This window comes from Camelus dromedarius, chromosome 6 (genome assembly GCF_036321535.1).
Source record: "Camelus dromedarius isolate mCamDro1 chromosome 6, mCamDro1.pat, whole genome shotgun sequence".
Taxonomy (NCBI): domain Eukaryota; kingdom Metazoa; phylum Chordata; class Mammalia; order Artiodactyla; family Camelidae; genus Camelus; species Camelus dromedarius.
In genome coordinates, this window is record NC_087441.1 from 38,741,177 (window position 1) to 38,755,469 (window position 14,293).

Sequence of the window (14,293 nt, forward strand, 5' to 3'; positions counted from 1 at the left end):
GCATGAGTTGCTCAATACTTGACATGTTTATCTATTGAAATTCATGTGCTTGTCGAAGAAATATTTGAAAGTCTAAAATGATTTGGAAATCTCCTAATTAAGAGTAATTATAATAGGAAAAAAACACTCTAAATACTGCCATAGAAAGCTGAACAGTTACATGTAAATCAATGAAGTTAGAGCACTCCCTCACACCACACACAAAAATAAACTCAAAATGGCTTAAAGACTTAAATATAAGACAAGACACTATAAATCTCCTAGAAGAAAACATAGGCAAAACACTCTCTGCTTAGCAATGTTCTCCTAGGGTGGTCTACCAAGGCTAGAAATAAAAGCAAAAATAAACACATAGTACCTAATTAAACTTATAAGCTTGTGCACAGCAAAGGAAACTATAAACAAAATGAAAAGACAGCCTATGGAATGGGAGAAAATATTTGCAAACGATGCAGCTGACAAGGGCTTAATTTCCAGAATATATAAACGACTCTTGCAACTCAATAACAACAACAACAAAAACCAGACAACCCAATCCAAAAATAGGCAGAAGACCTAAACAAACATTTCCCCAGTGAAGACACAGAAATGGCCAATAGTCACATGAAAAAATGTTCAGTTTCACTAATTATTAGATAAATGCAAATCAAAACTATAATGAGGTATCACCTCATATCAGATAGAATGGCCTTCAACAAAAAGTCCACAAACAATAAATGCTGGAGAGGGTGTGGAGAAAAGGGAACCCTCCTACATGGTTGGTAGGAATGTAGTTTGGTACAGCCATTACGGAAAACAGTATGGAGATTCCTTAAAAAACTAAATAGACTTACCATATGACCCAGCAATCCCACTCCTGGGCATATATCCAGAGGAAACTCTAATTCAAAAAGAAACACACACCCCCAATGTTCATAACATTATTTACAATAGCCAAGACATGGAAGCAACCTAAAAGTCCATCAGTAGGTTAATAGATAAAAAAGTTGCGGTATAAATGTATGTATACACACACACACACACACACACACACACACACACACACACACACACACACACACACACACATACAAATATAATGGAATGCTACTCATCCATAAGAAAGAATAAAATAATGTCATTTGCAGCAACATGGATGGACATGGAGATGGTCATACTAAGTGAAGTAAGCCAGAAAGAGAAGGATATCATATGACATCACTTATATGTGGAATCTAAAAAAATGATACAAATGAACTTATTTACAAAACAGAAACAGACTCACAGACATAGAAAACAAACTTATGGTTACCAGGAAGGAACAGGGGAGGTGAAGGGGTAAATTGGAAGTTCAAGATTTGCAGATACTAACTACTATATATAAAATAGATAAACAACAAGATCCTACCGTATAGCACAGGGAACTATATTCAATACCTTGTATAGCCTATAATGTAAAAGAGTATGAAAAGGAATATACATATATATTTATGTATATAATTGGATCACTGTGCTGTTTGCCAGGCATTAACACAATATTATAAACCAACTATATTTCAATAAAAAAATTAATTAATTGATAAATACCCCCATATATTCTTAAGGGTCTATTACTTACTGTCCAGTAGAGTAATCACTAGTTACACAGGGTGATTTAAGTTTAAATTAATTAAAAATTTAACTCCTCAGCAATGCTAGTCACATTTTAAATGCTCAGAACCCACAGGTTACTAATTGTTACTGTATTGGGCAGCACAGATATAAATTATTTCCATTATCAAAAGTGCTAGTGGTCATTGCTCGACTATATAGTAAAGTTTTGAAATTGCAAGTTTGTGTGTGTGTGTGTTTGAGTGTCTGTGTTTGTGCGTTATAACTGCATGTATGGTTTTGTTGACATGTTACCCAGAGCCTTTTAGAAACAATTCCAGTGTACTTCCAATGGGCTTAAGAGTAAAGATAATGTTTTGAACTTCTCTTATTAGGAGAATGACTTGTTTATGTTGAATCTGCGACAAACACTCTTTCCTTGATCAAACTTTAGTTAGGCTCCTCTGAACTCTATTCTCAGCTAGGCTTCAGACTTGGCCTTGGGTGTCCATCCTTACTGAGTCCAGTTCTAGCAAGCCAAATCAGTTTAAAGAGATTCCCCGACCCTTGGCATCTGATCACGTTCATCCTCCACTCTTGATGTTCTTAGCTTGCCTTTAGCAAAAATCCTATTAGGCCAGTTTAGTAGGAATCCTCCTCCCCTTGATGTCTCCTCTTAGTAATTTCTGTCCATTAGCTCCCTCATTCTGCTTGTTGGCTGTAAACCCCCAGCTGTCTTTGTTGTATTTGGATTGCAATATTGCAATAGTCTTGATTAAAATCTTCCTTACCATTTAGACAAGTGTCAGAATAATTTTTCTTTAACATCTGATATGCAAGAATTATCTAATGGGCCATTATCTTATAGGTACAGAACTGGTCAGTCTTTCATGAATCCATAATTGAAATACATAATCCTAAAATTGGAAAATCAGAATGACTTTAGAGATCATTTAGCTGACATATTAGAAGTAATCCCCTCTACAAAAACAGTCTTGCTCGAACACATGCTTCTAAAACAATTTACTACCTTGTAAGGAAGTCTAATTTCAGGACAATTCTAAATATTAGGTATTTTTCTTATGTTCAGCCAGATTTTTCTCCCCATTCCTCTCATTCATTGGTCTGAGTTCTGACCTTTACATTTGCAAAGAATAAATCAATCACTTTCTGCATAGTGGCCATTCAACTATGTAGAGACAGCTGTCATCATAGCCCGTTCTCAGCATTTCCTTTAGAGGAAAAATTCAAGCGTCTATAACTACTCCTTAGGTGATGTGGCTTCTAGATCTTTCTTTGTCCTAGTCACCCTCCTGAGGTTTCACCCTAGCTGCTCACTGTCATCTTAAATGTTGCCCCATAAAGACTCACGGTACCTTCAATATGTTCTGGTCAGTGCAGAGGGCCTAGGACTTCCCAAGTTGTCTTTTACTGCAGCTCAAAGTGGCATCAGGTCTTTGGGCTGCTTGCCGTTTGAAGAACCCATCGTCTTTTTTGTTTTTTAATTGCAGTATAGTCAGTTACAAGGTGTCAATTTCTGGTGCACAGCATAATATCCCAGTCGTGTTAACTGCTATTAAGCCAGATTTCTTTCATTCATTATTTATAGATTTGACTTTAAACTTGAATTTAGGATGTTACATTTGTTCCTGTTAAATCTCAATCCATTTCATGATTCTGTTGTGATATTTTTGAATGTCAAGTCAGTGACTAAACATACTAGTGACAGTAAGAATCATGCATTATCTGCACATTTGATAAATATGTTTACTATGCATTCATTCCAAATCACTATAAAAATATTGAGCGAGGCACTGAGCCCTGTGCCTCATCCAGTACCTCCCATCAGTTGGCGTTGTTTGACTTGGAGTCCCACAGGTAGATTTTAAATCCTGGCTCTGCTCTTGACTGACTTTGTGGCCTTTAGGGGATTATTTAACCCCTCTACAAAACGAGGCTACTAATTATAATATTTACTTTGTTGGCTTGATATGGAGATACAGTGAGAAAATAGCTATAAAATCCTTAGGCTAACGACAGAAAATAAAAGTTATTTTTTTCATAGTGAAATGATAGAAAGATTCAAAATTTAGCAGTTATGCTACAGAAAAAGGATTTCACGTATCGCTGAGAGTGGAAAACATCAGATATGTATTTTGTTCTTTATGTTCTTTTGGTTTATGTTTTTCGTCAACAGGAAAAACGCTTGTTAGCTTAACTGTAGATGGGGAGTTTCTCTATTGGATTGCCACAGCAAAGGACAGCACACAGATTTATCAAGTAAAGAAAAGCAATGGGGTCATCCTCTCTCAGGTAGAGACTCCAAGGAGTAAGCGTATCTTGGTTTACAGTTCGGTTCTGCAGCCTTTTCCAGGTAATAAACTCACTTTCTTAATCTGTTACGGAAACGACAGGCCAGTCAAGAAACAAGCACCACTCGGAGGGTTGGAGTACTCAGATGTATTAAGCCGTCGGGCTCAGAGGGGCTTCTGCTCCGAAGCTCTGAGCACCTCCAGGACGTGCACATGAGGTTTTATAGGGTAAAGTACAAGCTTGGGGTATTTGGCCAATAGGCATGGAACAGCTTTAGCAGCATTATCATCACAAAAGTGGAGGCAGGGAGGCAGCAAACCAACATTCCAAAGCCAGATATGTATCTTTGAAAACCCAGCTGGCTAGCAAAAAACATGAACAGCAAACCAACACTAATTAACCTAGATTTACAAGTTAGTCTAGCAGAGCTCAGATCAGTATTCCAATACTTAGACTTGTGAGTTATCTTGTTAGCCCAGCCCAGCCTCTCCTTCACATTCCTAGACCTGTGAGTTATCTTGTTAGACCAGCCCAGCTTTTCCTTCACAAATCAGCTTGGTCTCCCAGTTTAGGACCAGAAAAGTCCCATAATGTCTCCTCCAGGGATGGTCCTCAAACTCTTTCTTTAACTGAAGTGCAGTGGATTTACAATGTTGTGTTGTTAACCTCCAGTTTTTTTGCTGTGCTCTCAGCGTTGCTCCAGACGGTCAGGATTTGATGGGCACCGCGACTGCCCTTTGCCCTGGTCGCCGTTGATCTCCATGTGTATCCATGGCTTGGGCTGTGACAGGCCATCTTAGACATGAAACCCTGGTCCTGTCATTCTCTCTCTGTCCTCTTTCTCTTCTCAATCCCATAATTTTCCTTCTTTCCATCTTTCTTCTCCTCTGATGCTATTTTAGACCATCCGGTAGTGTCAAAAATCATTGCATTAAAACTTCGGATCTTTTTCTGGGTAAAGCACCTTAGTTATTGTAGTGTTAAGTATGTCAGGCATTTAACATGTGTATATTTGTGCTACCATGTTTATTAAATTCCTATCTATTTTGTTTAATGTGTCACTCGTGAAGTTGTGCCCCAACTTGATTTCTGCCATAAACTCTCTGGATTTTATTGTGCCGTTTTGTGTAATGCGATGACTTTTAGGAATGCGTGTATCACGTGATGCAGAACGGACTACATATTTTTTTTGCTGAGAGTCATAATAAAAGAATACTTGAAATATAAAAGCCAACCAACCAAAAACAAAAACAGCATTATATAACCTCATGGGGAACATTCAAACCTAGAGTGGTTTCTGAGTTTTTTCAAGCTCTCTCTGCTGTTAAAGTCACAATGTTATTGTAAATTAAGTATAATTCCCTCTTACAAAGGGACGGAAAGGAACAAAACAAAGCCTCTTTGCTTAAATGTATTCAGTTATAAATTATGTAAGTTATACAATATGAAAAGTGGGAGAATTTATAAATAAGCTAAGTTCACGTTTTGGTAAAAGAATTCATTTAGGAGATTTAAAAAGTCCATGCCATTTCTATTTGAAGTTGAACACACACGTATCTCTAAAAATAAAAGTCCCAAAGGTAGTATCAGTTTTCATAGCTGTAATTCATTTAAAATATGATTGATATAGTTGCTCATTACTTTCTTCAAAATAAAAGAATGGTCAATTTATATTGCTACTGTCCGGGTCCGTTATTAAGGGTACTTTAACTCCATCTGCTGGCAATTTGAAGTAATTACCAGTTACTTTGCTCTTTCTGTGCAGCATTTAAAGATCTTCAAAATATATGAAAGGCTTGTCTTCCTGTCCTTGATAACATTTCCAGCACTCCAATATATCATACCTTATCAGTTAAATAAATATAAAGGATATTACCCTTGATGTTAAATGAATCTGCTGTTTCTCTCTTATACATGTGTGTATATATTTAATCTTTTTTATATTATTGTTTTAGATAGAGCATTTCTGTCTTTAGCTTCAGATATTGCAGAGCCGACTATACTTAATGCCACTAACACCAGCCTCACAATCAGATTACCACCTGCCAGGACAAACCTCACGTGGTACGGAATCACCAGCCCTACTCCAACGTACCTGGTTTATTACAAAGAAGTTAATGGCAGGAAAGACAGCTCTGAACTGGAAGATAGAATGCTGGTAAGAGTGGAGCTGATTGTCCTTCCACAAGATGCCCCTTTTCTAAAAAGAAAATTCTCAGCTGCATTATTTATTATGTTCTGAAACAGGCCATTATGCAAACTTTTACAGCTGATTTATCCAAAAATATTATATTTTAGTCTTCTTGTCTGAGTATAAGTTAAGCTTCAAGGCGTATATTAATTCTAACCAGTTGGTGGATTGCATATAGTACCTGTTCGCTGCGTGTACTGAAAGAGCTGGGTTTGTTGCCCTCCCTGATAATCTAATTACCCCAGAAAGTGATAGAGACACTTTTGTGGCCTCTCCAGCAGATTGAGGGGTAAGAAAGGAATTGGACAGACATAGCATTACTGTGTACCTCTCCTCCATAGCATATAGGTAATACAAATATAAAAGTTGTACATTATATTTTTATGTCCTATATTTTGTGAAATGTGCTATTATGCAAGAACTATATCTGTTTTTATTCATTATTGTATTCCTAGTACCCAGCATAGTACTTGGCATTGAATAGGCATTCACTAGATATTTCTTGAATCAATGAATAGACACAATTCGTTTCATCATTGGCACTGGTGTTTCAGTTGTCCTTGTGATGGAATCAAAGGTATCCAGTATTTTTCTTTGTGTTATTATTTAACTAAATGTAAAGATGAACTTGACCATCATCTATTGGTCGTTAAGCACTGTATACTTTGCCAGAAAGTACACTGATTCTTATTATTTCATTTTATCTATTTTAAACTTTCTTTACATATTTCTAAGAGAAATTGTTTCAGAGACCAAGATGGGTTTTCTGGCATTGGACGTTTCTCTTATTACAGCTAATCTATCCTGTTGTCTTCACACTGATTAACAGGGGTCAAAGGCAGTGAGTGGCTTTTAACCTTGACGGCAAATGGGAGCTTTTAATATCTCTGGGCCCACGCTTCACCAGTGCAATTAGTATCTCTGGGGGTGGGACCCAGGCATTAGTATTTTCTTAAAACTTCCAGATGATTCCAAAATATAACCAAAGTTGAGAACCATTGATCTAAGGAAAGCCTTTTTATTTTCTTAAACTTTATTTCTAAAAATGATTAGATAATGTAGCTTAATCTTTTATTGTATTCACTAATATATCACAGCCTTACAATACCTTCTTGCTGAATTTCTAATGCAATGCTAATGAGATAGTGTCCACTGGGAATTTAGCTTCCCACATGAAATGATTATGTCACAAAACTGACTGAGGGTTGCCAATCAATCATTTGGCATTAATTCTTGGAGACATTAAACCACCCAGGTCTGGGCAGACTAGGACAGTGAACATTGTCATTTTTTTCCTCTTAGATTAAATACTTTCTCCCCATTTGTACAAAAAAATAAGAATCAGATTTTTTTTTAATTAATTACAGGAATTTCAGAAGAGTATAGCCCTTATTGAAGGTTTACAGCCATTTTCAACATATATGATACAGATAGCTGTAAAGAATTATTATTCAGATCCTTTGGAACAGTTACCTCTGGGAAAAGAGATTTGGGGAAAAACTAAAAGTGGAGGTGAGTTATGGGCGTGGTGTGGGTTTTTAGAGTGGAATTTTGTGATAATGTCACGTGTGTGTCTATATTTGGTTTTTATCTGGATGCTAAGTAATATTTATTATGTGAGCTCTTTAAAGTTTAGTAAGGAAAATGCATTTTCAGAAAAATATTTTGATGACCTGATTCTTTTATTTTTTATTTTTTAACATTTTTTATTGATTTATAATCGATGACCTGATTCTTACTCTAACACTAGAAGATGATAAATAATATTCCATCAAAACAAAAAGCAACTATAAGGCAAAACATCACCATTGATTCATTGTGACCAGAAACCCATTCTTTGGTCTTACCACACAGTGGCACTCTCTTTACATTTATTTATCCACATTGTACATGTGGTGAGACCTAGGAAAGACAAGCCTTTTCTCTATGTGAAATTTACTGAGGCCACTGAGATTTAAAGTAATCTAACATCATTGCCTTAAAGAAAATGGATCTTGAATCTAAAAAGGTGTTCTAAGAGGGGGCAGTTATTATGAGGTGATGCCATTTCTTTCAGGTGTCTCTGATGGCATTCACAAAACTCACCAGAACTGAATTATTCATCTTTGGCCATGTTCTTGAGCTGCAGTCAGAGAATGAGTTAGTCATTAGGCAAAAATAAGCGAGAGTCTTTCGGGCAGCCTGTGTCAACTTCCCATTATGTAAGAGGCTGGCTTTCCTTCGGAACATCTGTCATTCATTCTGCTCACATGATATGCTTATTCCTCAACCAAGACCCCGTTATTTGTTTCCATCTTTCAGAGCTGTTGCAACATCCCTTATCATGTGTTGCTATTTATTTCAGTACCAGAGGCAGTTTGGCTCATTAACACAACTGTGCAGTCAGACACCAGCCTCGTTATATCCTGGAGAGAATCTCCCAAGCCAAATGGACCAAAAGAGTCAGTCCGCTATCAGGTGGCAATCTCACATCTGGCCCCAATTCCTGAGACTCCACTAAGGCAAAGTGAATATCCCAATGGAAGGCTCTCTCTCCTTGTTACTAGACTGTCCGGTGGAAAACTATATGTGGTAAAGGTATGGTGACTGTATTGGGTACTTTTATTGCCATTCTCAAATGCAAAGTTCTGGAAAGGTTAAGCAATTACTCTTTTTTATGAAAAGGTTTTGGCCTGCCACGCCGAGGAAATGTGGTGTGCTGAGAGTCGTCCTGTCACTGTCGAAATGTTTGACACACCGGAGAAACCTTATGCCTTGGTTCCAGAGAATACTAGTTTGCAATTAGACTGGAAGGCTCCATCTAATGTTAACTTCATCAGATTTTGGTTTGAACTCCAAAAGGTAGATCTCACTTTTAATGCAAATCTTTGTTTTATGACATAGAATAAATTCAAAGTCCTTTTTTATACCTCCAGAACACTCTCTTTTATAAATGAACAATATATTTGACAACATTCATTGATTCAGGTTTGCTAGATTGAAGGAGTAAGCTCTCTAGACTAATTTATGATGGAAAGAATTCCCAGAGAGATTAATTTGCTCTTAAAAGACTCCATGTAAAAGGGTGTAAGTTATGGTTTACTGGTTTCATAATATTTTCCTTGGTTTAGATGTTATCGCCATAGTTCTCTGGTTTAAAGTTCACGGCAATTTGGTGTTTTCTATGAAAAAATGCAAGAAATGAATAAACAAAAACCCCAAACCTTGTTTTCAAATGTTCTTTCAACCATTTAAGGCAGCAGGAGAGAAGTAAATGTAAAACTAGTTTATTCCAGACTAGTTTGAGCTTGGTTTGTAAATTTTAAATGGTTCCTTATCCAAAAATCTTCCCGCATTAACCAATATAAAATATCCATTGAATTTTAAAGCATCAATTAATATAATTAATTCACTGCTAGGGAAAGTCTACGTTGATTTTTATATTGATACACTTGGGATGGTATAAACTTATTACGTTTTTATAATTGTGACATTTAATTTTAAAATACTGTATGTTTGTGTGTTCATATTTGTAAAGATTGATTAGGAAAGTTTCCTTCAGTGGGAACTTAAAAATAAATCAGTATAGCTCTGGCTTCACTCTTCTTTAAAAATGAAGGATGTACCCCAGGATGTTTTAAAAACTTTACTATATAAAATATTTTTTATAATCTTGTACTTTTAAAGTAAAAACTATGAAAAATGTGATACAACAGTGAACACTGAGTTGATAAAACCAAAGACTGTAGTTTAATCGGACTTTTTCCACTGAGTATGTTTATGATAATTTGTTGCCTATTTAAAACATGGTCATCTCATAAAACTTCAGTTTTAAATTGGAGAAATTGAAGGGTCCTCTTTTTCTGGACATCTATTTTAAGTAAGCTTAATGTGGTTCAGTTTGAAGTCAAGGGGAGGGATGTAAAGTTCATTTCCTAGATCAAAGAAATGAAATGAGGAAGAACCTTAGAGATGATGCCTCTAGCCTCTCATTTTACTGATGAGAAGCTGGAGACCCAGACAGGCGCCACGCTGAGTCAGACATCACCAGCCAGGCAGGGGAGGACCCGTGGGGGCTGACTCATCTCTCCAGCAGTCCTACTTGGGTGCTGCCCATGGAAGGAACATGAGTCATTGTCACCCACCTCCCTCTCCCGAACTTTGAAAAGTTCGGGAGAGGGACAGCAGACAAAGACCACCTGTTCAGACCTCATGACTTTTATGCAATGCTTTTTGTTTCAAAACTTCCTCTACACTTGCTGCATACAGGTTCCAGATAGACTACTTAGGGAATCGTGATGCTAAAAAATGTAAGATACAATCATTTCTACATGTGTGACCATTTGTAAGTACCAATTGATGAGCATAGTAGAAGGCTGTGTTCTGAGAGGGCTGGTGATGACATCTAGTCAGAAAGTTTTATCTCTTTTGAGCAACTTGAGCTTAGCTCATAATGATAGGACAGCTAGAAATGGTCCTGTAACTCCACACTGAAACTCTGAAGGGAGAGTGATGAGGGTGAAGGTCTATCTTTAATGAATCGTTTATTTTTCAGAAATGAAAAGAGAAAAGGATAAACTTCCAGTCTTCATCTTTTCCTTTCATAGAAGAGTGAGGGAATCAGTGCACAAGGCTAAATTTCTATCTAGGTCTTAAATTCCATAGATTCTTTATCACAATGGTGTACAGCAGAAGAATATATTCAATTTAAGGTTGAGGAGAAGCAAGTAATTTCGCTTTGGTAATTTTTTTTTTTTTGATAGAAGTCCATTAAAATTGTGTTTTTCTCAGCTTCCAGGAGAACCCCTACAAGAACCAAACATTCCTGAAATGCTGGCCTCTGAGGCATTGTGGTCTGCAGCATTCCCCCACACCCTTGTCCAAATAATTTGAAGGTCCTCTGTAGTAGCCTCCTCTCCTGCACTTGTTGGTCTCTGACAAAGGGAAGGTCCTGACTCCCTTGTGATTTCCTAGGGAAGGACCCGTGGCACCTCTCAACTTGGTGGCCTGCCCAGAACATTCACTGCTGTGGTGAGACCAATAATCTACAGTTTTCCAGCAATATCCTTGGTCAGGCATCTCCCTGACATCCCAAGGAGCTCTGCTAATTCCTGGATGGTGTGGAATGTTGAACTATCTAGACTATTCACTGAAGGTAGTTTCTATAGCAGATCATTAAGGAGTCAGGACCAGAAAAAGATAATTTTTTAGGGCTAAAAATTTTAAGCCAGGAGTCAACATTTCTTCTCTCCTCTTCTCTCTTACAGAGGCTTCAGAGTAAATATTATAGACCCAATGCATCTGTTTCATTCAGCTGTATGTCTCAGTGGGATTGATACATTTATGAGTTTAACAGGCAATGTCCCTGACATCAGTATTTCTGTTTTTTTTTTTTTCATTCCTTCTGTTCCCCTTTCTTTCTGTAACAAGGTGGTCTACTTCCTAAGGGTTCTATAGAAAATCATTTCTAACTGAATAGGAAACTGACATAAAATGCCCATCGAATGGAATGACATGACCTTGTGAGTGCTAAAGGAAAAAGGAGATGTAAAGTAAGGTTTATTTATGGAAACTGACCTTCTTAGGAAACTCTACTGGGGAAAATACACTAAGAACCCTTGACAGAATGCCACATCCTCAGTCTTTTCCTATTTGTACATTGAAAAAAAAATCGCCATTTTCAAATAAGATATTAAGGGTCCAAATACACAGATTTTTTTTTAAAGCAAAGTTACAGAGAAAGAAGTTTAAGATAGCTATATTGGAGACCCAGTATCTAAAGTGGAATTTAAGTAACATTTCCTATATTTAACTTGTAACCTTGCTACTTAGTGGCTAAGTGATAGTGGGCAAAATTTTCCTTCCTTCAGGAAACTAGGCTTCCTATATATAAAAATAAGGAATGTTAGTTAGAGGTCTGAAAAGGGTTTGGAGAGGAAAAACTAAATGTTTTAATTTATAAGTCGCTGTGGACTTCTTCAAATAATCAAAATATGTGAAAGTATTATTGTTTATTTTCAAATGATCAAATCTGTGGAATTGAAAGTATCAGTTCTGAGCCATCATTTTCCCTAAGCTGTGAACTTGCGTCGTTAGCCATCCTGATTTAATAAAGATGCCTATGATTAGGGATAGCGAGGGGTCAAGCTCTGAATCTTCCCTGATGATATATAGTCAGAGGTGCCTGCCCCACCTTGGGCTTGCCCTGAGGACCATCATTCAAGTTAGTTACAACTTGTCATAAAAAATAAAATGGCTGTCGGTGGTGGGATCAAAAATGCATAAAGAAGCTCTTATTTTTTAATAAAAAGTAAACTTTAAATATTAATTGCCTGCCACAGGCTTTTTAATTTCTGTGTTTAAGAAGTTTTTCTTAAAGAAACAAAAATGTTAATTGAGCCTTCTTTTTCTAGTGGAAGCACAATGAGTTTTACCATGTTACAGCTTCGTGCAGCCAAGGTCCTGCGTATGTCTGTAACATCACAGATCTACAACCTTATACTTCCTATAATGTCCGAGTAGTGGTGGTGTACAGGACAGGAGAAAACAGCACGTCTCTTCCAGAAAGCTTTAAGACTAAATGTAAGGACAACATTCTCAACACTCAGAAAACCCTAGACATTTCTCAGTTCTTTTCTCATCGCTTATTTTGCTAATAGAGGTTGAAATTTTTCTTAAAAGAGTAAATTACTATTTTGAGAGCTTGACTGAAGAAATTGAAAAGAGGTAAGGGTTCTTACAGGCAGCAAGGAGAATTAATACTCATCTGGCCTTGCAGGGCCCTGAAATGGATAAAATTATTTCACCTTTCAGTATTCTGATTTCCTGTCTAGCTATAATATTTTGCACTAAGAACTAAATGGAAATAGTGTTACTGAGTGTTCAAATATTTGTTTAATACTATGACCAAATACTTAAAAAAAAACCCAAAACAAAACTAACATATACATTAAATTAGTGTTCTATAAGGTATACCCTAACTCCAAGTTGATCCCTGTTAAGAATCAGGGGAAAACGCTCCAAAACTTACAATAGTCTTTTATTTACATCACTTATTTCCTCTCAAGTTAAGATATATTGCTACTCCTATCACTAATTCATCTAATCCATCACTAATAAAACCTTAAGATACTCGTTTAAAAATATTCTTAGATGAGAGTATTTCTGAACATTTCTTTAATGTATTTGGTTTTCCTTTAGTAAATATAATCTACAGAAAGATGTTATGCAGAATATTTTGTACTTCTAACATATCAATCAGATTTTCTTTTGTTTCCAAAGCTGGAGTCCCAAGTAAACCAGGCATCCCAAAATTATTAGAAGGGAGTAAAAATTCAATACAGTGGGAAAAATCTGATGATAATGGAAGCAGACTTATGTACTATATCCTTGAAATCAGGTATGTCTGTTTGCAAAAATGCTTTGTAAACTACAAAGGGCTAAGCAGTTAATGGTAAGATATTATTAGATCAAAATTAATCATATTTATGCACGTGTGTTTATAAATAAACAAAAAGGATCTTTAGTTTAAGGACCTTGTATGCATCATTACGTTCTTTGCTCAATGCCTAGTGGTCAGCCTTGGCACTCCAATTATAAGGCAGATAACATCATTCTTCTCAGAAATCTGCAACTGCTTGTCAAAACATAAAGTTTTTTTTTTTCCATAAAGGAAACAATTCAGTCTTTTGAGCATGCAACTAATATTTACTTAATATCTATTCTGTTCAAGAAGCTGAGCTGATGTTTGCTGTTAGATGATGGTATGCATGTAAATTTCTGATGCTAATTTGTTCTAGGAAGATGAACAATGTCTAGTGAGAACTGGCAATGAGCTAGGTAGTTTTCAGAATGTAAAATCAGGTCAAGATCTGAAATGGTCTGAAGTGTATAGGCAACCTAGGATTCTCTATCCATTGTCAAGACTACAGTTTGTAGTGTGTTCCCAGGGACTGAAAATGTGCCTTTGATGAAAACTATGCAGCTGATGAACATACTGCAACCTCAGATCCGGCCAGTATGGGGAGCTGTGTGGATCATAACTGGCTCAGATGAGCTGATTTCATGCCAACTTGAGGGGAGAATTCCAAATTCCACAGACACTCCCCTCACGGGACTATGAAGCCATCTTTTAAGAAGCTCCAAGGACAAAAGTCACTTCCATAATTATAGTCCTGGCAACTTGAGCTTTAGATCTATTTTTGCTTCATCTTGTTCTGGCATTCCCATAACCTTAAAAAT

General features: G+C 36.6%; 1 protein-coding gene across 2 annotated transcripts in view; it reads left to right on the forward strand.

Moving 5' to 3' along the window:
• The window catches only part of ROS1 (ROS proto-oncogene 1, receptor tyrosine kinase), a 106,614-nt gene that overhangs the window by 57,237 nt on the left and 35,084 nt on the right, over positions 1 to 14,293 (forward strand). For both annotated transcript variants that reach the window (XM_064486745.1, XM_064486744.1), the window contains 7 exons: positions 3,767 to 3,943; positions 5,838 to 6,040; positions 7,441 to 7,585; positions 8,418 to 8,650; positions 8,738 to 8,914; positions 12,466 to 12,634; positions 13,334 to 13,451. In XM_064486745.1, coding sequence (XP_064342815.1) covers positions 3,767 to 3,943; positions 5,838 to 6,040; positions 7,441 to 7,585; positions 8,418 to 8,650; positions 8,738 to 8,914; positions 12,466 to 12,634; positions 13,334 to 13,451 — 1,222 coding nt within the window. The remainder of the gene's footprint in view (positions 1 to 3,766; positions 3,944 to 5,837; positions 6,041 to 7,440; positions 7,586 to 8,417; positions 8,651 to 8,737; positions 8,915 to 12,465; positions 12,635 to 13,333; positions 13,452 to 14,293) is intronic.